The sequence below is a fragment of the Branchiostoma floridae genome, chromosome 12 (assembly GCF_000003815.2).
Source record: "Branchiostoma floridae strain S238N-H82 chromosome 12, Bfl_VNyyK, whole genome shotgun sequence".
In the NCBI taxonomy this organism is placed as follows: domain Eukaryota; kingdom Metazoa; phylum Chordata; class Leptocardii; order Amphioxiformes; family Branchiostomatidae; genus Branchiostoma; species Branchiostoma floridae.
In genome coordinates this window covers 5,102,626-5,124,550 of record NC_049990.1, presented here as the reverse complement: position 1 = coordinate 5,124,550, position 21,925 = coordinate 5,102,626, and the positions used below count along the sequence as shown (strand labels likewise).

At 41.4% G+C, this 21,925-nt stretch overlaps 3 protein-coding genes across 5 annotated transcripts in view; 1 reads left to right on the top strand and 2 right to left on the bottom strand.

Annotated features, from left to right (window-relative positions):
* Positions 1-57, bottom strand: part of LOC118428057 (tRNA (cytosine-5-)-methyltransferase-like) — a 2,009-nt gene extending 1,952 nt beyond the window's left edge. The window contains exon 1 of the mRNA XM_035838020.1: positions 20-57. Within this exon, the coding sequence (XP_035693913.1) occupies positions 20-57 (38 nt within the window). The remainder of the gene's footprint in view (positions 1-19) is intronic.
* Positions 36-10,402, top strand: LOC118427389 (succinate--CoA ligase [ADP-forming] subunit beta, mitochondrial-like). Of its 3 annotated transcripts, none has more exons than XM_035837158.1 (12): positions 36-147; positions 1,106-1,268; positions 1,744-1,843; positions 3,184-3,346; positions 3,948-4,050; positions 4,607-4,674; positions 5,879-5,975; positions 6,675-6,836; positions 7,072-7,214; positions 7,759-7,879; positions 8,547-8,635; positions 9,128-10,402. In XM_035837158.1, the coding sequence occupies exons 1-12, from the start codon at positions 82-84 to the stop codon at positions 9,203-9,205; spliced, it is 1,353 nt and encodes a 450-aa protein (XP_035693051.1). In that variant the 5' UTR covers positions 36-81; the 3' UTR covers positions 9,206-10,402. The 3 variants fall into 3 exon arrangements, with proteins under 3 accessions (XP_035693051.1, XP_035693053.1, XP_035693052.1); XM_035837160.1 differs by lacking the exon at positions 4,607-4,674 and adding an exon at positions 4,944-5,011 and having other exon boundaries at positions 9,128-9,309; XM_035837159.1 differs by having other exon boundaries at positions 44-150; positions 1,109-1,268; positions 9,128-9,309.
* A 367-nt stretch (positions 10,403-10,769) lies between these two features.
* LOC118427390 overlaps positions 10,770-21,925 on the bottom strand; it is a 15,720-nt gene continuing 4,564 nt past the window's right edge. The window contains exons 2-3 of the mRNA XM_035837161.1: positions 11,974-12,138; positions 10,770-11,603 (exon numbers count right to left, since the gene is read on the bottom strand). Of these exons, the coding sequence (XP_035693054.1) occupies positions 10,834-11,603; positions 11,974-12,138 (935 nt within the window). The 3' untranslated portion in view covers positions 10,770-10,833. The remainder of the gene's footprint in view (positions 11,604-11,973; positions 12,139-21,925) is intronic.

The window sequence follows — 21,925 nt, the reverse complement described above, 5'->3', positions numbered from 1 at the left end:
TTTTTGACGGAATTTTCACTTTATACCGAGTTCTGTTTTGGTTTTTGACGTGTGCATGCGGTAGAACAGAAGAGATCCAAAATGGCGTCCCTTCTGTATCGGGCAGTTTCGACCGCTGGAAGGACAGTGGTGCAAAACGGACAAAGGGTGAGTTCGGTTCCATTCAAAATCCTACCAAATGTGGAACATATATTAAACTTTTATTGCTGTTAATCTTAGAGCCATGGTGCAAGTTCCTGATGTGATATGGCTTGTGTTATGATGGTGTATGGATGACCCCTCCCCCCGACAACAAAAATGACCTGTGTTCAGTATGTGAAGAATGTCGGTCAGCCGTGTTTTAGTACATCATAGCTTGTTGAAGGTAACTGATTCAAATCAAGATGTCAACAATGAGTACACAGGAAAGTGGACAGTATGATCGTAAAAATCGTAGCACGAGAAAATTTAATATTTGCCCAGTAGGTAATTTGATCTGGCAGATATTTATATCCCATATGCATCATCCACTTATCAGGAACACACAAGGAAAGTGAAGGCACAAGTGATGATAATTGATATGACAAGGAAAACATCTTAACTTTTTCATGATATGAACCTGTAGTATAGCTTTGGTTTTTGTTTCATTCGAGTAGCATGTATCTGTTGGTTCCACTAAAAAGGAGATCTTTGTGCTTGACTGCTTGTTTGAAATATGATGAAATTATGATATGAACACGAAAACGTTAAAAAGAAACCACTAAAAGGGCCTATTTTGAATTCAACATTGAACGAGAATCAAACCCAAGACTTGTGGGCTTTGAGCCAAACACCATAGCGATGCACATGCGCTATGTGATGCCACTAGGTTCTTATATACTGGTTGCTATGGTTGACATTTTCTCTGTGATGCTGTTGGCAGTCATATCAATAGCTTTGCAACAAAAACCTTGCATCTGAAAAATCATTTTCTGATGGCTCAATATTCAACAACTGGAGAAGAGGGTATTTTTGTTGATTGAATGATTGTAAGTGTTGTTGAGCTATCATCATCATTGCTGTTAAATATGATGTTGAAATTTGCGCAATTTGGTTATATACAATATTTCAACAATCTGTCCTTCAGGCACTAGGAGTGTGCCCCAATGTCCACGTGACCCAGCAGAGGCGGAACCTGTCCCTGCATGAGTACCACAGTCTGCAGCTGCTCAGGGATGCAGGGGTGGTCACGCCTCGTGGGGAGGTCGCCAGGACACCTGAGGAGGCCTTCGAGCTCGCCAAGAAACTGGGTAAGACATTAGGACATTGGGTCTTGTGGTTGAAGGAAATTTTAGATTAGTATATAGCTGCTTGAGGCAGGGACCCTTCCCAGTGCGAGTGGATCATACTTTCAATCGGAGTACCTTGTGTGCGTGCCATAAAGATCAACATGATGATCGTGGGCACTAACGGAAGAAAAAGAAGAAGAGACTCTTATATCAGTTCAAATATTCTTTTAAAAACAATGCAAAAGATGTTTACATAGAAGCACAGATGAAAACTTCATGTAAATTTAGTTATCAGAGATGTTCACAGTTCACTGAATCAGATGAACTTTGAAAAAATACCAAAAATGTATACATGTACTTATACTTATAATGAATGACTCACTGGTCCTGACAAGACAACGTGATGTTGGTCATCATCGATGCCGACGGACGAATAACACATACCTATCATGCACCTGTTGTACGCCTATTGCACACCTGTTGTACACCTGTACAGGTGGAGAGGATGTGGTGATTAAGGCACAGGTGCTAGCAGGTGGGCGTGGCAAGGGATCCTTCGACAGCGGTCTCAAAGGCGGAGTCAAGATCGTTTTCTCGTAAGTCTGTGTACTCTGGATCTTAAAGTTAAATCTATAGCCTGCTAAGATAGCCATTTGGCAGGATGCAATATGCATGGGTTATAATATGAAGCAGGGAGAATGTTAAGATATGTATGTCTGAGCCATTTTGCAAAAGTAAAAAGCATACTATCCCTATATCTATAGCAACCAACTAAGACTGTGTGCCTAAAAATATGAGGTTTATCTGAGTATAGGATTACTACTTTATGCCTAGGTTACACATAGCCGAATTTGGCTCCCGACTCTCTCCCGACTATGGTTTAGGAGTGATTCGGGAGCTAGTCGGCTGTAGTCGGCTGGCGTTCGGCTGAGTCGGCTGGCGTTCGGCTGAGTCGGCTGGTGTTCGGCTGCTCCATCCGAATGTTTTGAAATGTTCAAAACATTCGGCTCTGACCGGCAGGTCTGGAATGGGTCGGTTGGTGTTCGGCTAGTGTTCGGCACGGTCGGCTACTGTTCGGGAGTAAGTCAGCAGTCAAATTAAATCTTAAACACGCCATAAACACTGCTGACTTACTCCCAGCTTGTTTCCAACTAACCAATGATTCACCCCAAGACCGTAGAAAAATCTCTGCTAACTCATTTCCAAGCCAAAAAATATTATTGCCAGGACCGTAGACGCAATTCACTTCCCGGAGACTTCAACACGCAACGACATCCAGGGCAAAAACCAAAAGAACTATTAATACCGTATTGGAGCTATCTGTGATCCAAATTTGATCTCTTGGTGATGTTTATAAAATAGAGGAAAGGATAATCTTGATTAAAAACGAAAATGAGCACTCTTTTGAAAATCGCTGATTATGTCTATTTCAAGTCGAGAGAGGGTCGGCAATCGGGTGGGAATCAGTCATGAGTGATTCGGTAGTCTGCGGCTAGAGGTCGGCATGGTAGGGAATAGGTTGGACAGCATTCAGGACACAGTTGAGAGTAAGTCATTTACTGGTCGGGAGATGTTCGGGACATGTTCGGCGCTAAAAAAATAGGCGTGGCCTAAACTGGTCAGACTACTCCCGAACTTCTGCCGACTTGGGTCGGCTAAGAGTCGGCTGGTGTTCGGGAGCCAAAGTCGGCTATGTGTAACCTAGGCATTAGGTACCCTAATGTTTGACACTAAAGTCTAGACCCAAATGTGCTTTTCAGGTACTAGTACACAGCCTAAGCAACAGAAAGTTATGTTGATTTTGTCTTCTCTTGTTCTGCTTGTAGCCCTGACAAATGCAAGGACATTGCCACCAACTTTAGAGTTACTAGTACTTGTACACAGCCCTAGCAGCAGAATGTCAGAATGACTTTGTCCTTTTTTGTTCCACTTGTAGCCCCGAGGAATGTAAGGATATCGCCACCAAGATGCTGGGGCACAAGATCTTCACCAAGCAGACGGGGGAGGCGGGGAGGATATGTAACGAGGTGCTGCTGGTGGAGAGGCTGTATCCACGGAGAGAGTTCTACTTCGCCATCGTCATGGAGAGGGCATATGGGGTCAGTATAGCCTGAACTGTTTTTAATTTACATACAGTTATAAGTGGCATCAGAAGCATTAGAAGCAAACAAAGATTTATTCCCGGGAATTCCTGAACAGATGTTATGGCCTATGACTTTCCCCCTCATCCCCACATAACACATCCTAGTATGGTTTTCAAGATACAATGGATTAAAAACCCACTGCCTCTACAGCCTGTACAAGGCTATGCAACTCTCTTTAAGATCTTTCTACACTGTTTATGCATAACATTGTGCACCTATTGTAGCCGCTGCTCTACACTATAGGGTAGACATAAGATTAGCAAAGCAAACTTTGTAGCTATAGTTTCTCGCTTAGCTGCTGACTCCATTAGTTACTTTAAAACTATAAAAGATGAGCCAAAATATTTGTTGGGTGAATGGTTTGCAAGGGGAGTCAGTTGGCTGAAATTGGGTAAAATACTATCAGAATCATTATGCTAAATGACTTAATAAGATTTTATTCTTGCCAAATCACCCACAGCAAACTGATTACGTAAGCCTCTATCTTCTTCATAATGATACTGAAGGCAAAATTGTTACTCAAGAACCAATAATACATAGGAATGTTTTTTTTTAGGGCCCAGCCATTGTAGCCAGCTCCCAGGGAGGAGTCAACATTGAGGAGATAGCAGAGGAGTATCCAGATGCCATCATCAAGGAAGGCATCGACATCGTGGAAGGTTTGTAGATTTTAAACACACATATAGTGAGGTGAAAATGTGTTCATGCACCTGTTTTGCCCTCCCCTTCACTTGCTGATAAAGCCAAATAAAGTAAACTAGAAGAAAATTAAGAAAATTTAGCTTTATTTTTGTAGATATTGCAACAAGATTCACTCCTGTTATATGCTCAGAATAAAGAAAGATCAATTGAATTATTGATAATGAAAAATCACTTGTAAGCTCTTTACAGCAGAATTACAGTTTAATAGTATAGAAACTGTACTAGAAGCTTTACTTTATTTACTTTATTGTCGTCAGAATTCAATATTTTGTATGCGGTTGTACAAACTGTAATTGAATCAATTATTCTACACAAAACAATTAAAAAACTTAAAACATTGAAATGTATATCCAGTTATACTAACTGGATGTTGTTTTAACCAAGGTGCCAGCTGTTTCCATGAATTGGGTCTCTGACTGACCATGAAAATCTCTCAAGTTAACCGAAGGAAAAAGCCTTGAACGTATGTAGATGCACATATAACATGTTTCTTCACACTAACCTGTTTCTCAGGGTTGTCAATCGATCAAGCCCTGAGAGTAGCAGAGAGAATGAAGTTTAATCCCAAACTACAAAGAGAGGTATGGTACTTATTGTCCCATTCATGGGAGGGGTGGTTCTTTGTTGGTATGGTGTACTGGAGCAGTGATCAGACAAGCAAACTGGAGATAGAATATGATGGATACCAAAAAGGAACTCAAAGGTGACATCTGAACAAAAAAGACTACCGATATAAGTTATAACAGATAGCTACTCCAGCCACTATACCAACAAAAAACAACCCCACCCTTTTCCATTGTGGTCCTACATCTGTAACTCCTTCCTCTGTTGTACATCTGTGTGTGTTTAGGGCTGAGTATAGACCAAGCCAGAGGTGTGGCTGCCAAGATGAATTTCCAGAAAGAACTTCAGGAGGAGGTGTGGGCTAGACAATACTAGTAGCTGTTTGCATGTTGTTGTTGTTGTTGTTTTATCAATCTGGTTGATGTCCTAACCCAGATATGCTTGTGATTGTGCTTGGATGTGGTGATTTTCAAGGCAGTGTCAGAAGTTTTGTGTGTGACGTTTTTTGTTATGCTATGTTGACATATATATATATGCCTTCAACTTGCAGTCTGATATACACATAAGTCATTTAGTCTTTGTCAGTTTTATCATCATCCTTATGTTTGATGCACGTCAGTGTGTACTGAGGCAAGCAGTCATCGTTTTTCATTCGCTTTTGTTGGTTGTCAGTGTGCGCCTTCCCTTTTCAGTGTACATTGTATTGTGCTGAAAGTCTGCCAGTCATGGCTTTGTATTACATGTTCAAGAAAACATATTCTGCAAACAACACACTACTTGTATAAGGCATGTAATACTTACACTGCGGCTTATTCATTTGGAAATGTACTGATCTTCCTAATACAGTATGTGCATTGGTCAAAAGAACTTGAGTTCTGACAAAAATTATTTGGGGTCATGTCCTTTCAACCAACATTCATCAATTGCATTCTAACAAAAATCCTTTCACACATTCAAATGCATAAAAAAAATTACCTACCACGTTGGTGAAAATGACATATTTTTCCCCTGTGATGGAAGCAGATTCTGTGATGCACAAAAGTGTGAACCGATCTATTGAAAAAGACTTGAACAGGTTATAAGTACAATGTATTGTTTGAAAATGTATGAAGGCAGAGCCTGGCACAGCATGAAGTATCAAACTAAGGTACTGTTTTTTCTTGAACAAGATGTTTTTTTTTTTTTTGTATTTCACTACTATTTGATGTTTATTTTCTGCAGGCAGCAGAGATGATGGTGAAGATCTATGAGATGTTCAGCAGGACAGACGCCACCATGGTGGAGATCAACCCCATGTCAGAAGACTCCAATGGAAAAGGTGGGAACCTACACATAGCTCCATGCTAGCACCAGGGGTGCCCCTACATACTGTAAATGCAGAAATGTTCGCGGTGGATTAATGTTCGCGGTTTTCGCGGTGACCACTTCACCGCAAACTTAAATCCACCGCGAACATTTTTCTATAATGGTATTAGACTGCAGTCTACGGTGTTACCGCGAACTTAAATCCACCGCGAAAAGTCATTTTTCCAGCTACCGCGAAATTAAATCCCCGCGAACTTAAATGCATGTACAGTACTATGATGTGGACACTTTGGACTTGTTTTTCCACAAAATTGATGGTATTGCAAGTGTGCATGTCCTGATGCGATGATTTTTGCAGAGTTTCTATTTTGTGCTTTGAGATTTTTATGTCAGTCAGTCGAGTCCTTGGACTTCACTTACATTTGCAGGACAGGAAATAGACTCATTCAGAAACTGATAGGTCCCTTGTGGCCTCTATGGGGATTAGGAAAGATACAGATTGATATCTTGATAGTTAGTCCTTAGCTCATTTGTGACCCAGAAAGATTCAAAAGCAGGTGCTGAGATTGGTTATTACAAGAACATTGAGGTGTAACTTGTGCTCCTGTCCTGCAGTACTAGTGGGACATGACAGGTGGCACTGCTGCACAGTGCAAATTTGATATTTTGATTCGAATGATTGATTCAGTGTTTTCCATCCTTCTATTCACAGTTTACTGCATGGATGCCAAGGTGCGTTTTGACGACAACGCGGAGTATCGCCAGAAGGACATCTTCGCCCTGCGGGACTGGTCGCAAGAGGATGAACGTGACATCCAGGCCGCCAAGGCTGATCTCAACTACATCGGCCTGGATGGGAACATCGGCTGCCTCGGTAAGGAAAAAAGAACTCTTCAAAGTACATGTATAATGCACCCAAGAACACATCATCATACAACATATTTTAGGGAATGTTGATACGTGTATGACTGTCTTTGTGGATGTTTATTTTACATTTTTAAAACTAACATTTGTGGTAATATCTGAGATAACATAACTTGTTCCACTGCCACATCTAGAGAGTATGAGATACACTTTTACATGTTACCTGTTTTGATCCATCTGTACAGTGAATGGGGCGGGGCTTGCCATGGCAACCATGGACATCATCAAGCTCCATGGAGGATCTCCAGCCAACTTCCTGGATGTGGGCGGTGGGGCCACAGCAGCTCAGGTCACGGAGGCCTTCAAACTCATCACTTCTGACCCCAATGTAAGTCTAAGGGCCCTACGATTTTTTTGCTCATTAGTTGTATTTTTTACCTCTGTGGAGTGGAGGCTGTGTTTTCAGTATCTGTGTGTCCAATTATTGTGTATGACAAGCCCTACATAAGTCAAAGTCAAACTACCTGCAATTAGTTTCCTACCTGCAATTTTTTTTAGGACACTGTTAAGTGTAGGTTGTGTTTCATACATACATACATACATACATACATACATACAAATGGTGTTTCAAGCCCTTCAAATTACATTGTGATATTAACAGAGTTACAGTAAGTCCCCTCATGGGTACCCTTATCATGCCAACTTTTTACTCTTAGACTACATTTTTAAAATCTCAGCTTGGAAGGGCCAAGACCGCCCCCCCCCCCCCCCCTTCCACACCATCTCCCCAATACGTATTGGCTGTTTGCTACCTTGCCATTACCATTACGCTAAAATAAATCCCGGCTAGTAATAGTAGTATAGAACCCTAACATGTATTATCAAGTACCATCAGCAGTACTAGAATTTCACATGTATCTGCCCATCTACAGGTTCAGGCCATTATGGTGAACATCTTCGGAGGCATCATGCGCTGTGATGTCATCGCTCAGGGGATCATAGAAGCCGCCACAGAGCTGGATCTCAAAGTTCCCATCGTAGTGAGGTTGCAAGGTAAACATGAACACATTGTCTTAAATAATGGCCTTCTTATTTTGAAGTACTACATGTATGTACTTACGTGTATTTGCTTGCAGTGTGCCATTGGCCCAGACAGGCAGTGTGTCAAGTTCAACACGTGCCATGAATGTCCGGAAATGTAGAGTTACTGGGTGCATGAGCAGGAGTTTGCAACTCAAAAACTTGGCTTTCGTGTAGTGGTTAACAGTAGCACAACAGCTGGAAAGGCCATTCAGTTGAAAGAAGGGCTTTGAACACAAAGCTTAGCACCAAAAAAACGTGTTTTGAAAAGTGATCCTTGTATGTAATAGCATTCCATTTTGTATTGTTATGCTGTATTCAGTGATGCTTCTATGAAGAGTGCAGCTCAATTTTGGACCATTACTGGTTGTACATGTGCATGCACAATGAACTAGTGTCATGGGCTGTTTTGTCATGGACCAGTGCAGGTTAGGTACAGGTAGACATCAGAAATACCTGCACAGCTCCAATTCTGCCTACCCAATACATGGCGCATTGTAGGTACAGGTATATTAGAAAATACCTAGTAGTACACAGCTCCAGTTTTGCCTGCACTAACCTAGATGCATCTGCAGATGGTATTTGAAGTCCTGAAAGATGGGAGGGGCAACACAGTAATACTGATTTCTCTTTTCTGTAGGAACACAAGTAGACGACGCCAAGGCTTTGATTGCTGCCAGTGGCCTGAGAATCCTAGCCTGCGACAACCTAGATGATGCAGCTAAGATGGTAAGTTTATCTTCTTCAGATTTTTTTTGGTCCATCTTGGAATTCTTTAGGATCCCTCCAATATTCTTTAGGAATTTTCCCATAATTGGAGTGTGTGCTCTGTCTTTCTACTGTATGTGTATACTCTATATTATCTTTGACATTGTTTGAATGGCAAAACACTTAGTGCCACCTTTCCCCGCCTACTGCAAATTACTGTGGACTTACAATGATTTAATCTGGTATTTCACTGCATTTGTGGCACCAGTGTGGCACTGCTGGGTTCGTTCACTGCGGCATGGTTGTGTTATTTTTGCCAAATTTTTTATAACACGTAAAAGTATGAGTTAGATACACAAAACGTAAGAAAATTCATTCTTTATCTCTGAAATTTGTTGAGTAATCTTTCAAACCCCGCAGTGCCGCACTGGTGCAGTGAGATAAATTTGTACCAAAATTCTTTGCAGAAGTACTTAGTATCAATGATCTTTTTTTCCCTTCTCCTCAATTCAGGCTGTACGATTGTCTACCATTGTGCAACTTGCTAAGCAGACAAAAGTCGATGTGAAGTTTGAGCTACCAACATTCTGAGCACTCTTCCTACCCACCCCTCCAGTCTGTTGGACTGTTCCAGAATGTTGTATGTATGTGTCCGATTTGGGAAGTACCAAGTAGAGAATATTTGACTTTTGGGGGGTTTTACGAATTTTTATGTTGGGATTTGCTGTCAAATGATATGCACACTAAGTGAACAAATATATAGAGCCTTTCTGTCCGAGTGAAGCAATGTGTCACAGTATACAATGTACCACATACTTATTACATACAGCTTTGCTAAAGTCTATAAGAGTCAAGATTTTGTGATTATTGGCAAGTCTTGGCATGTAAATGTCTACCAATAGGTTTATGATTATATACACGATATGGGAGCAATGTAGCATGTAAAAACACAAGAAGGAGGAATTTTCAACACTAAGGTTTAGAAGAAAACTATTTTACTTGCTATCATGTTTTCCACAATTGTACATGTAAGAGAAGGTCACAATTTATTTGTACGAAACCTTTTGTTTTGTGTCGATGAAGGTTAGACATCCAGGTAGTAAGATACGCCATTAATAGCAATTACTGAAGCAACTGGATATGTGTTTTGCCCTTTCAATAGTATTTATACCCAGAAAAACAGGTTGGTTGTACAGGCTTGTGTGCTTCTCTGCTCATTCTTGTAATCTTACAACCTAGTCAGAATCACAGATCCCATTGCATGCTGGGAGCTGTGGAGCATTATGGGTAGCGCAAAGACTAAGCAACATCGTCTATCATGACAACACGTACATGTATGTGGTTCATGTGTACTGCACCGGTCTCTGTTGTCATTATAATGTTCTATGTCTCCTTTTTCTACCCATATTGCTTTGCACCTACCAGCATGCAATGTGATCTATGAAAAACATTGTCAGCTTTTACAGTGTATGCATTACTAATGAAAATGCATTTGGAACAGTAGCAAATTGCTATGAGAAAGTGTATCGTCTATTGCCGTTGAAGAATACAAGATATAGTTGAATACAAATTGAATGTACCATGAAACCTTCCAAGATATTTGTAATAGAAAGCAGCCCTATATTAGCTTTGACATAATAAGATAGCAAAGTGAAGTATATTCTGTGCTTTTTTTTTTGTTTACAAAATGTTTGTGTATTACAAATTGGATGGCTCAATACGGATTGTTGCTGCTGTAGAAATTTGCGGAATAAACCTGGATATGGAAACATTGTCAATGGGACAACACACCATGCCTTGTGTTTGACTATCATATTTACAGCAAAGTTAGCGATTAAGTGAATCAGATTATAACAAACAAAGGATATAACGATCAATACTTACAATAAGAGAATGACAGTAAGTAGCTAAATGTACTTTGCAGTTTATCATCACGTTAACTATCTTCACTTAATATAAGCAAAAATCAGAAGTAGAGAAGAAGAGAAGTAGTTCCAGCTTGGACTGAAAAACATGTTTGCATACATGTACTAGTAACACTCAAGATTACCTGTACCAGACAAGCATTTTCTTTCCCATATGATTTTTTTCCGGCTAGTTAAAGATTTCAAGAAGTTTGAATCACATTTGATATGATTTAAAGCTATTTCAAGCATACAGTCAGTATTATCGTCAGGTTTCTGGGAATGGTATCACAGTTTAGCGCACTACAATACTGTTTAGAAGTCACGTGACCCAACACCAATGGCGTTGATCTCTTCATGAAGCAATGCAATATGGGAAGCCGTAAGTTCCCGCGTAAAAATCTTCAGGTTACTGAAGGCTGCCGTGGCGTGAAACTGCTCCTTCTGATTGGACCGTCCCAAGACGAGGTTCGTGTTGCCATGGTTTTGGGAGAACCCCGTGGGTCGCCCGAACCCCTGACCAACCAGGTTGCCGTTGACGTAGACCCTCGTTCCCAGGGCGCGTGTCCAAGTGAAGGCCAGATGAAACCAGGTGTTGTCCGGCACCTCTGACGTGTCAACCCTCCAGGCCAGGTCCTTATGCTTCAGGTACACCGTTAGGACAAACTTGTTGCTCGGGGTGTAGCTATACTGGTTCCCCGTGGCGTAGACAGAGAAACCTCGGGCGCTCCCAGTTTGTCCTCCGGACGAGAGCAGGTATACACGTCCGTTGTTCGCTTCCTTCGGTATCTTGAGCCAGACGGACACGGTAAAACCCGTCTGTCCGCACAGACCGTGGTGAGAGATGCACGTGGCGCGGAAGTTTCCTAGATCGATGGACTGTTTCAGGCTGGCGGTGAGAGAGACCGCACAGTGTCGGCCGTCAGGACCGGGGATGGTTTGCAGCACGCCACTGGCACGTCCAGGGCGAAGCCCGACGTTGGCGTAGATGGTGTTGGAGCTGCACATGTCCGTGCATGGTGCACGCTGGCGGTCCGTGATGGAACACCCACCCGACAGATCCCAGTAGAAGTCAGGGTCCGCTCCTGAAACAGAAGACAAAGAATCAACTCCTTCTTCACTTACTATTAGTATTTTCTTCCAAAGTTGCCAACAGCTTCCCGGCGCTTCAAAAGGAATATAGCGTCTTCGAATTCCCGAGCAGACAAATCTGTCTACAAGCCCAAAATAGTGGCCATACAATGTACATGTACTTTGCCAATCCAATGATGAGATGACAAAAAAGAAGAAGTTCTGCCTGGTACCAAGGAAAGCCGCCAAGGGTGCCCGAAATTTCATCATTTATTTGGTAGATCTGGACCTAATTACATAATGAATCTCGTGACGATCTATTAATACGTTTTGAAGTTATGCTGTTTAACATGGACTATCTCAGCTACAATGGATAACCCTCACCAAGAGCGTGTTGCAGAAGCGCCACCTGCCGGACCAGAAGAACCATCATGTCCTGCAGTCTGACGTATTCGTTCTCCTGTGATTGGCAGCAGGCCGTGGGACCACAGAGCCCTGTGTACGAGATCGTGTTGTCCTGGGCACGAGCCACGGTAACCATGGTAACAGCTGCAAAGGGGAAGATAGCATTGATCAGGATTAGGTCTTGAGAAAAAAATTTTGTGCTTCCGTTTACATGGCTGACCGACCCCGGAGGTTCGACCCCAAGCAAAGCTTTCTGATCTGTTGTCTAAGAGGTCCACAACGTTTTAGAATCGTTGTCTGGCAATACTTGTGCTTGCATAAGGTATATATCATTTCTGTACAATCAAAAGAACAATGTTGAAGTATCAGACTGAATGTTCTTATGCTTTTCAGTTTTACTTAAATTGTATTTCTTAGACCAATTCCGAAGAAATCTAAGAATATCCCTTACTTGTTCACGTGATCGGAAACACAACATCAATTTTTTGAGGCCGTATTTTACTCCAGTTGGCATCTAACGAAAGACCGTTTTTCTAAAACTGTCCAAACTCCAAGAAAACACCTGGGGGTGAAACATTCTGATCCTAACCCTGACCGGCTTTTAGAACGATATGTGGACATAAACCAGCTGGCTTACTCTAAGTTACTGAACTCTAAAATGCAAGGTCAATTGGGAGTGGCACTTACAAGGAAAGATAAACTTTGAACTCTGAGGTATTCGTGGTCTGTTGTTTTAACAGAACACCTACGGGGGTGTGGGTATTTTGGGTACATTTGAAACTGTAGATCGATGTATATGTAAGCATTTAGCTTTCAGTTTGCACGCAATCTAAGTATGCTTTGATGAATGTGATACCATTTAGTACATGTATGACTGCATAGAAAAGTTAAAAGACCACCTTGTTCAACCCCGATCCGACAAGATGCGAGGGTCGCATTAGTAACTTCGGAAGTGGACTGACAGCAGCCGACTGTATGGGAAGCTTCAAGGGCGTCAAACTTTAGACTGGATACCAGTCTACGGCCCGATCTCAATAATATCTATCAGGGGGATGCTGTAGAATTTCATTGGGGGCATGTTGGTCCTACAGCCGAAGAGGTGTGCTGTATATAGGCCCTAGAAACAGTCTGGCATCCAGGCTAGTCAAACTTCTGCACGTCACACATGTCAAGAAAAGCAGGGATGGCCGGTGTGCTTACTTGAAAGCAAAAACCATAGCGAAGTCGCGCTTGTCCTACTTCCAGCTACAAGCACCACTCTCTACCTTAATTGAGGATGACATCTTTGCCTTGAAGGCACTGTCTGTGAACTCGTTTATCTATTTGGGGAACCGACACTGTTCACCCCTGCCGCCACAGACTTGAGTTTTATTGAACCGTATTGGATGTCAGACGAAGTAGTTCATTCAATGTAATAAGAGACAATGAACAAAAATTAATTCACGACGGCTTGCTCGGAAAGTATGTTTCCAATACAGCATGCCCATCAGAGAGGGAAAAGTTAGATAGAGCTTGTTACTTGAAACTTAAAGGCCGGGGCCATCCCTCTTTTTCCACCGCAATTTACCTCTCCAACCGAAGCCAGGTGCCAATTTTTACACTTGAGTGGAGTAAGGAAAGTTGTGCTATTAAGCGCCTTTCACAAGGCATAACGTCGGTGGCATGTCAAGGGTGTCGAACTCAGGACCACTCGGTTCTGAGCCAAACACCCTAACCATCACATCAACACAAAACGACTGAACGTGTATCGAAGTTCACCGGTAGCCTTCGCCAAGTATTTATCTTGGTTACAGGCGGGTAAGTCCGACCCTGAGCTCGCCTCGGAGCCGGGCTGGATGAGAGCCCTGATCCCTGACTTACTTCTGGCGACTGCTGGCCTGACAACACTGCGGTAATGAATAGTCCTGGGGTTTGAGCTGGATTAAGACTTGCCACGCTTCGATGACTTTGAAAACACACCGTGGCTAATGGAACGTTTCCAGTCCGTTCTGTGTGGTAAAACATTGCGGCTTCCTTACCGTGGGGTCAAGGGGACGGTGTTTGAGGCGAAGGGCAGAATCGTTTTTGTTGAAAAATACAGGCACGTGGTTAGAGTGCTCAACTTGATCAATGAGATGATGATTTGGTTTATTATTTCACACACAAAGTTTTACAGTTTCGCAGTGCACGCAAACACATGCACTGAATTGCACTGGAAAATACAATCAGGTTGCAATTGACTGTCATTGACAGCCTTACTACATTACAACATTATATCTTTTATCCACTTGCTGTTATTTAAAATCAACTATGCTTCTTAAGATATTGTCTATATTAAACTTTGTTTAGCGTAATTATTCTTTTACAGTAGCATATAGTACACCAATCGTTGAGAGCATAAAATATTACTTGATTTAAAATTTAACTGAACAAGTGAGAAGGCTCGATAAGAAAAATGCCGTACAAAAACCTTTATCTATCTATCTATCTGCCTACCCATCCTTTTCTACATGTATGTCTATCCATTAATCCATATATTACCTATATAAAGAGTAGTCACATGATCTAGTGTCTGTCTATCTGTACAGAGAGAGAGAGAGATCGGTAGGCTTTGTGTTTTTGAGCCTTCATAAAATTTCAACGTTCTGTTACATGTATGAAAACGATTTAAAGGACTGTAATGTTTATTGCTTTGACAACTATTTCAACTATTTTCCCGGACCAACTTTTGCCGCCAGCCCTGCCACAGGGGACTTGTACATTTTGTATGTAACGTTACTAATCCTCTACAAAAAGATACATGTAATCCATATCGACTTGGTTATCTTTATAATATCAAATTTATCATACATCATCGTCGTCATAATTTCGGTCTGGATTATCAGTCAATGAAACCTTACCCAGTGTGGGTGTGAGAATGAAGAGGGGGTCGCTGTGGTCGTTTTTTTACCCAAGTAAAAATGCTGTAAGAAAAGAAGTACAGTACGTGTATGACGAAATCTGTGATTCTTTACCATGTTAGGTTTGAGTATCATCGTATGTGCCAAACGCGAGTGAATCATTAGCTAATCTAGACTTTGATGTTTTGAAAAGTTCGACAAACCTTGACTTTGCTACGTTATCAGGATACTCCCGCGTACTTACTTTAACGACTTTCTGTTTTATGTAAACATTATTGTCATTGAGAGATAAAAGCACAGAGTCGCCTACCTGACAGGTTATCATCTTGTTTGTCTAAACTAGAGCGCCCTCGGATATAACGGACAAGATGAGTAATGACCATGACAATCCATTTTGTCACTATCTTGTAATCGTAGTCACAACATGCTTTGTTGAGTCACTCCGACTTTAGCCAGATGGACGTTTGAGACGTCATCAGAGATTTTGGCAAAGTTCGATCACTTCGATGAATAAAGGTGGAATCTCACTGCACTCGATGCGGCACTGTGGGGTTCGTTTACTGCGGCATTGTTGTATTATGTTCGCCAATTTTTAAAATTTAAATATTGCGTAATACGTAAGAATATGACTTAGAAGACAGCAAAATACACAAAACGTAAGAAAAATTCTTTATCTCTGAAATTCGTTGAGTAATCTTTCGGACCCCGTATACGTAGTGCCGCACCGGTGCCGCAATTATAGTGAGATACCACCTTTAGGCAACAAATCTCAGTACGAAAAAGAACCCATCACACGTACCAAGAATTGTAGATGGGACCAGATGTGCTAATGTCTGGCTGAAAACGCGAACCTTGGCGACTCATTGAGAATGACCGATTGTCGCTACCTTTCTTCTGTGACCTTATCCCGAGATAGTCATTGAATGAAATAAAGTATCCCCACCGCAGGAGTTATTTGATATACCAAAACGCTACCACTATAAACTGATCAACATGCAGCTAAGTGTTAGCCTTCATCTTGTCCTTGTGTCTAAAAGGAATCAGGAGACATGCCTTATTGATTTCACCCACAGAGCGTGACCACAAGCATGGCGAGGGCATTGCCCTTGCCTGTAGTACTATCAGTGTGATATAATGCATATGTCCTCTTTGTGACTGCTATACCTTCGTTCAAGGTCCTCAGCACAAGTAAAAATTAGAGCCACGTTGTGTATTTCAATGAGCGTTTAGGTGTTCCAATAATATCAATGGCTTTATTTGTTTTGTTTAAAGGCTGCAGTCAGAGAGGTCTTGAACAGGGTAGCTGTACTGATATTGAGCCACACAATCAACATTTTACAGTCCTACGTATACATTTGAACCTCTAAACACCAATGTCCGTTAACATTAGAAATGTTTTAAAAAATGTTGACGCAAACGCGTGTTTATGATGTTACACCTGTGGTGAAGACCGTTTTCGACATCTATCGCACCGCAGTCATACCTTAGTAAGACATCCGGAGCCATAAAGGTCAAGTTTCTGAACTCTTCCAAAAGTGCCCTATTGTCCGACAGCAAGGATGCGTGGCTGTGTTTTCTGTCTCTACTTGGTGACCTTGCCTAAGGTTTTAACCCCAGTCATCACACTAACGGGCCGTGTTCAGTATACGTACCTCTGGAAGGAATGTTGTCGGAAGTCTCTCATGTGAAACCGGGGCTCAGGATTAGGGTTAAGTATAAGTTTGCACGAAGTTTGATGTTGTTCGAGGCCCGTGTAAAGGAACGTTTGCATTGGGGTAGCCTTCAAAATCCATCGGTGTTTTAATCCGTTAACTGTTAGTTTAATTTACCAACGCAACTATGAATAGTATCCAATCCCCCCCCCCCCCCAAAAAAAAGACAGGAAGAGAAGATGAATTGTCAAGCGAAAGAAGGGAGCTTGAGGTTTAGGTTTACAAACTATTCGAATAACACACCCGCTCGGGCACGTTTGTAAGGATCGCATAAGTTCGTTCGGATGGGGACGTAAAGCTGATGGCTCCATGTATCGGAGAGCTTCAGCCGTCGATCTCCACACATAAAAGAACCCAGTACACAAATGGAGAAGAGTAGCGATGGCTAGGTGTGCATGGCTGAAAACACAGTAAAGCAGACCACGTGCCAGTATTACTGGCAACTTAAAAAGAAACGCCATACTCCATCACAATTGAGGAGGAGTAAGATTAACTATGAAACACCCAGTGTCTTTAATTTCGTGCTCTCTTGGCAAAAATACGACTTGCTTTGATGAATATATGGCGGATTCAAAAAGCTGTCACATTGTTTTTGTCAGCCTGTTACCCCTACGACCCTGTGTGGGCTACCCATACATGTGATTTGGTTGGGGTTTCGTCACCGAAATCGCTCAATGTCAACGTGGTAGAAACCTGATGCCAAAATAAGCTTGGTAAAATCAATATACAGAATACAAACGTGTAGGTTATGTCACGGCATTGAATTCCTTTCCCTTTTGTAATTTGAAAGCAAACTCCTTTGGGTGTGACCTCAAGTCTGCAAACTCGCCAGGATCCACAATTTATATACAACGATATGATTTTCTCTCTATAAAATCAATCATTGGTCATGTTCAAAACATTCAGAACATGAGTAATTGTGTATCGTGTATTCTATTTCTGACACGAGAATGCTACTTTGGCACGTTGTTTTAACATCATTTTAAATGTGATGACAATGAGATTTGTAACTTTTCGGCAGTGTTAGGTGCAGACTGCTCACTTCACTCCTCACCCCTGACACCTTGGCAGCTGGTGTATTATTGAACGGGAAGGTCTTGTCAAGCTCATCAATCTTCAAGCAGATGTTAGGGGTCTGATTTTGTTGTTTTGGGAGTCGTTCTAGCATTTCCCGCTTTCCCCAGCTATCTCTGACTACGGCAGTGCCGACAATACATGAACAACGTCACAGAAAATGCGAACAAACAGACAGGAGCCACAGATATCTGCTTGGAACGTATTTAGTCACTATTTACCATTCAAGGCGGTATCTCCAAAATGTGGTATCTCACTAATCTCGAACCAGATCCACGGTGCGTTATGTATAGTATCAAACTCCCCATAGGTGCCCGTTTGACTCCCTTAGCCGGCTATAGTCCCTGGCCAGCTTTGATACTATCTTATGGCACCGTAGGATCTGCTTGGAGATTAGTATCTCACTGCACTTTGGGCACCGGTGCGGCACTGCGGGGTTCGTTCATTGCGGTACTGTTGTCGATTTTTTTTTATAATTCAGATATTGAGTAATACGTAAAAGTATGACTTAGAAGACAGCAAAATACACAAAGCGTATGGAAAATATCTGAAATTTGCTAGAGTAATCTTTCGAACCCCGCAGTGCCGCACCAGTGCCCCAAGTGCAGTGAGATACCACCTTTAGACTTCAGAGCGCGGTAGCTGTGCAAGAGTGCACCACAACAATTCGCCGCATTAGATCAGGGTCAGCGCGGCCCTGTGGGGTGGGCTCGTGGGAGAGAACAGTCGGAATTTACTCCGGCGACTCCCGCTCATTTGTCTGCCTCTCAGCTGTCAGTCTAAGTACATCCACTCTGACAGGCCCTGCTACCTAAGGTCTCCTTTTCACTAGAGTAAGCTGCGCTCTCACTGCGATCAAAATAGGATATGTGTAACCTGGAATTTCTTCAACGTGTACGAACACGCATCTCAGTTCAGCGGACTCATTTGAATATGAATGGAATGTTCAAGGTACAAAAACTACCTCAGCGTCATAAACTGGAAGAAAACGTGCTATATTTCTGTCATCTCCTGGAAAATACGCCTTGAATTAACGATGGAAGGTAGTCAAGGAAAATCGGACACAAAATATTCGACTACTGGGCGACAAACAAGTTTGTTATGATTCTGTTTTTCTCTTGAATAAGAGCACTTATTCCGAACAGCTGCAGATACATGTGACTAGGATTTGTTATGTAAATTGATTTATGCGAACAGCTGACTAAGGAATTTCGGAGATGCAGTCGTCCGCGTAAACGGGTGATGAGAGGACCTTGACTTGCGACAACACACACTTTCAAACTTTCCCAGGAGGATTATAGTAGGCTCCTAGAACTGCATCATTATTACAAAGAAAAGAAGAACACACGCCGATACCTGGAACTTACCTTTGTTGGTTTGTTTTTCTGTTACTTTTCTATTATCCGTCTCATAGCAGATATTGTGCTTAAAAACTGCAATTGTTATCCGGACAATAGGTCCTTTATTTTCATGTCCTGTAACTGCTCTATCTCTGTGGCAAGCCCCAATATTGTTTCATTAAGGTTACTCATAAGGGAGAGAATCACTCATGTGGAACCGATTTCCGAGTTCCCCCGAAGTGGCCAGGCCAGGCCTTATCAGATCTTGCCCTGCTGGCCTGGGCGGTGACAAGCTGTACCACCTGTGGTGCAGAGGTAGGGTCGGTCGGGTCGTATATCATGCTTGGTTTCTTTGGTTGAAATGCAACTTGGAAAGCATAATACCACTTTATGTACCAAATTACTATAAAATCAGAGAGGTTGTGGCACAAATTAGCGTGTATCTACCTTTCCATTGGAATATTTCTCGACCTGTATGATGTGGGCCATGAATGAGTGAGTGACAATACTACAGGTCCAGGACATGCACACTTGATCAAATATGCAGGGAAACTCCAACATAGAGGAGATAGGCATGCTTTTATATCTGTATTAAAACTTATAAAATATGATTGAATTTTTAAGCATGTATTAGTAAAAACATCTACACACCTATTACATGAAAGTAAATACACAAAACACCACGATTCAATAAATCTGTACTTATTTTCTTTCCATCTTTGGATACATTTGGTATAGCCCACAGTAAGGAGAAAACTACAGCCAATCAGTCAACAGACTGCCACAGAGCTTCTGAAAGGCTATAGTTCTCATACAAACACAATTACTATTACATGCTACAGAGTCTAAAACTTCTTGGACCTTTTTAGTCATATAAAATACCTAGTATTGTCTTTTCTTTACAGTGTTTTCCACAGTTTTCAGTGGTAGCTCTTAGTACGTAATCCACAACATGTGTGTGGATAGCATGCCGGGCGGAAGAGGCTTGCTTGTCCCAGGGGTTCTCCTAGTGTATGTGATTGACACCTCATTAACCTTCGGGAGGATTCGGGGAGGATTCGGAGAGCCGTAAGCCAACAGAAACCTTTCTTTTTGGGACATTAATTCTCGGTATTCCTTGGGGCCATGCCTTATATGGAAAGACCAAGTGGTGAAGTAACATGTAAGCCGAGTGCCTGCAGATTTGAATGAGGACTCTGTGAAAGCAAGAGCTTGCCACACCGCGCGAAGTTTTGGAAGAAAATCAAGCATTTTTCCTTGATTTTCTTTTATATTTGGTAAAATATAACTACAATAATACAATGAGTACATGTGTTGGTACATAGGTTATTGTTTGTGACCAAGTTTTTGGCAAGTTTTGCATGTTTTCAGGCACTATATTTGTCCCAATCGTATAGCGGCTTTCTATCCCGGAAGTTCATTTTTGATGCCATTTTCTTAATAAATTATCCATAACCTGCCCAAGATATCAACATAGTAGAAATTCTAACATGTTTTTATGTATTGTGTGTGAATTTCATGGGCTTAGGTTCAAAACTGCAAACGCTAGAGCGTTTAGAAGAGACTAAACCCCTGACCCTCCCAGCGCGGGGTCACAAGGCTTATGAGTAACCTTAAGATCAAGGGTTACATGATTAGTTCATATAAGTTAGAATGCGTCTCGATCAATGTCAGAGGCCTTAACGATGTACTTAAAAGGAGAAACTTATTTAGATGGTTACATGCGAAAAAGTATGATGTAATCTTTCTTCAAGAAACCTTTTCGTCAGCCAAATGTGAAAAATATTGGTCACAGGAATGGGGTGGCAAGACCATTATGGCACATGGTACAGTCCATAGCAAAGGTGTTATGATTATGTTTAATCCAAGGATGTCTCTCCATACAGTTGCATGTAAAATAGACAGTGAAGGCAGGTTCATTTTTGCTAATATACAAGTACAAAATAAGAAATTTAGTTTGATCAATGTTTACGCGCCTAATAATGAAACTCTACAGATTGCCTTCTTTCAAAATTTAAAACATAACATTACCCACTTCTGTGAAGGAGATATTTTGCTTGGAGGAGATCTAAACATAGCTCTACAGGTGCACGATAAGGAGGGAGGCAAGCCTGTAATAGAAAAAAAACATGTTATCAAAGAGATAGAGTCATTAATGGATTGCTTTTCCCTAAAGGATATATGGAGAGAACAAAACTTGAATACAAGACGATATACTTGGAATAACGCAGATTATTCCATTAAATGCAGGTTAGATTATTGGTTGATAGAGGTAAATGAAGATAAGATTGCTAAAACCGACATAATAAATGCACCTGTTCCAGACCACAGGGCTGTATCATTAACCCTTACGTCTTCCTGTTATAAACCAAGAGGTCCTGGGTTTTGGAAGTTTAATAACTCTTTATTGTCTGATGAAACATTTACAGTCCAGTTGAAAAATAAAATTGTTGTATGTAGCCGATATTATTCATATATAAACGACCTGTCTTTAAAATGGGATATGATAAAACTGGAAATTAGAGGGTTTACCATAAAATATGCAAAACAAAAAGCCAAGGAAAATAGAGATTTGGAAAGAGAACTAGAACTCCAACTTAACGAACTACAGAAAGACTGTGACTTAAACCCGACAAAAATAGCTTTGTCAAACCTTACAAAAGTAAAACAAAAATTAAGTGAGATTCACACTCAAAGAACAAAAGGGGCAATGATTAGAAGTAAAAGTAAATGGTGTGAAGAAGGGGAGAGGAACACAAGATATTTTCTAAATTTAGAAAGGAGAAATTACGAACAAAAAAACATTACTGAAATTATAAAAGAAGACGACACAGTTGTTACAAACGCAAAACAAATTTTGTTATTACAAGCTGAATATTATAACAAAATGTACACATCATCCAACTGTGATCCAAACAAGATAGAA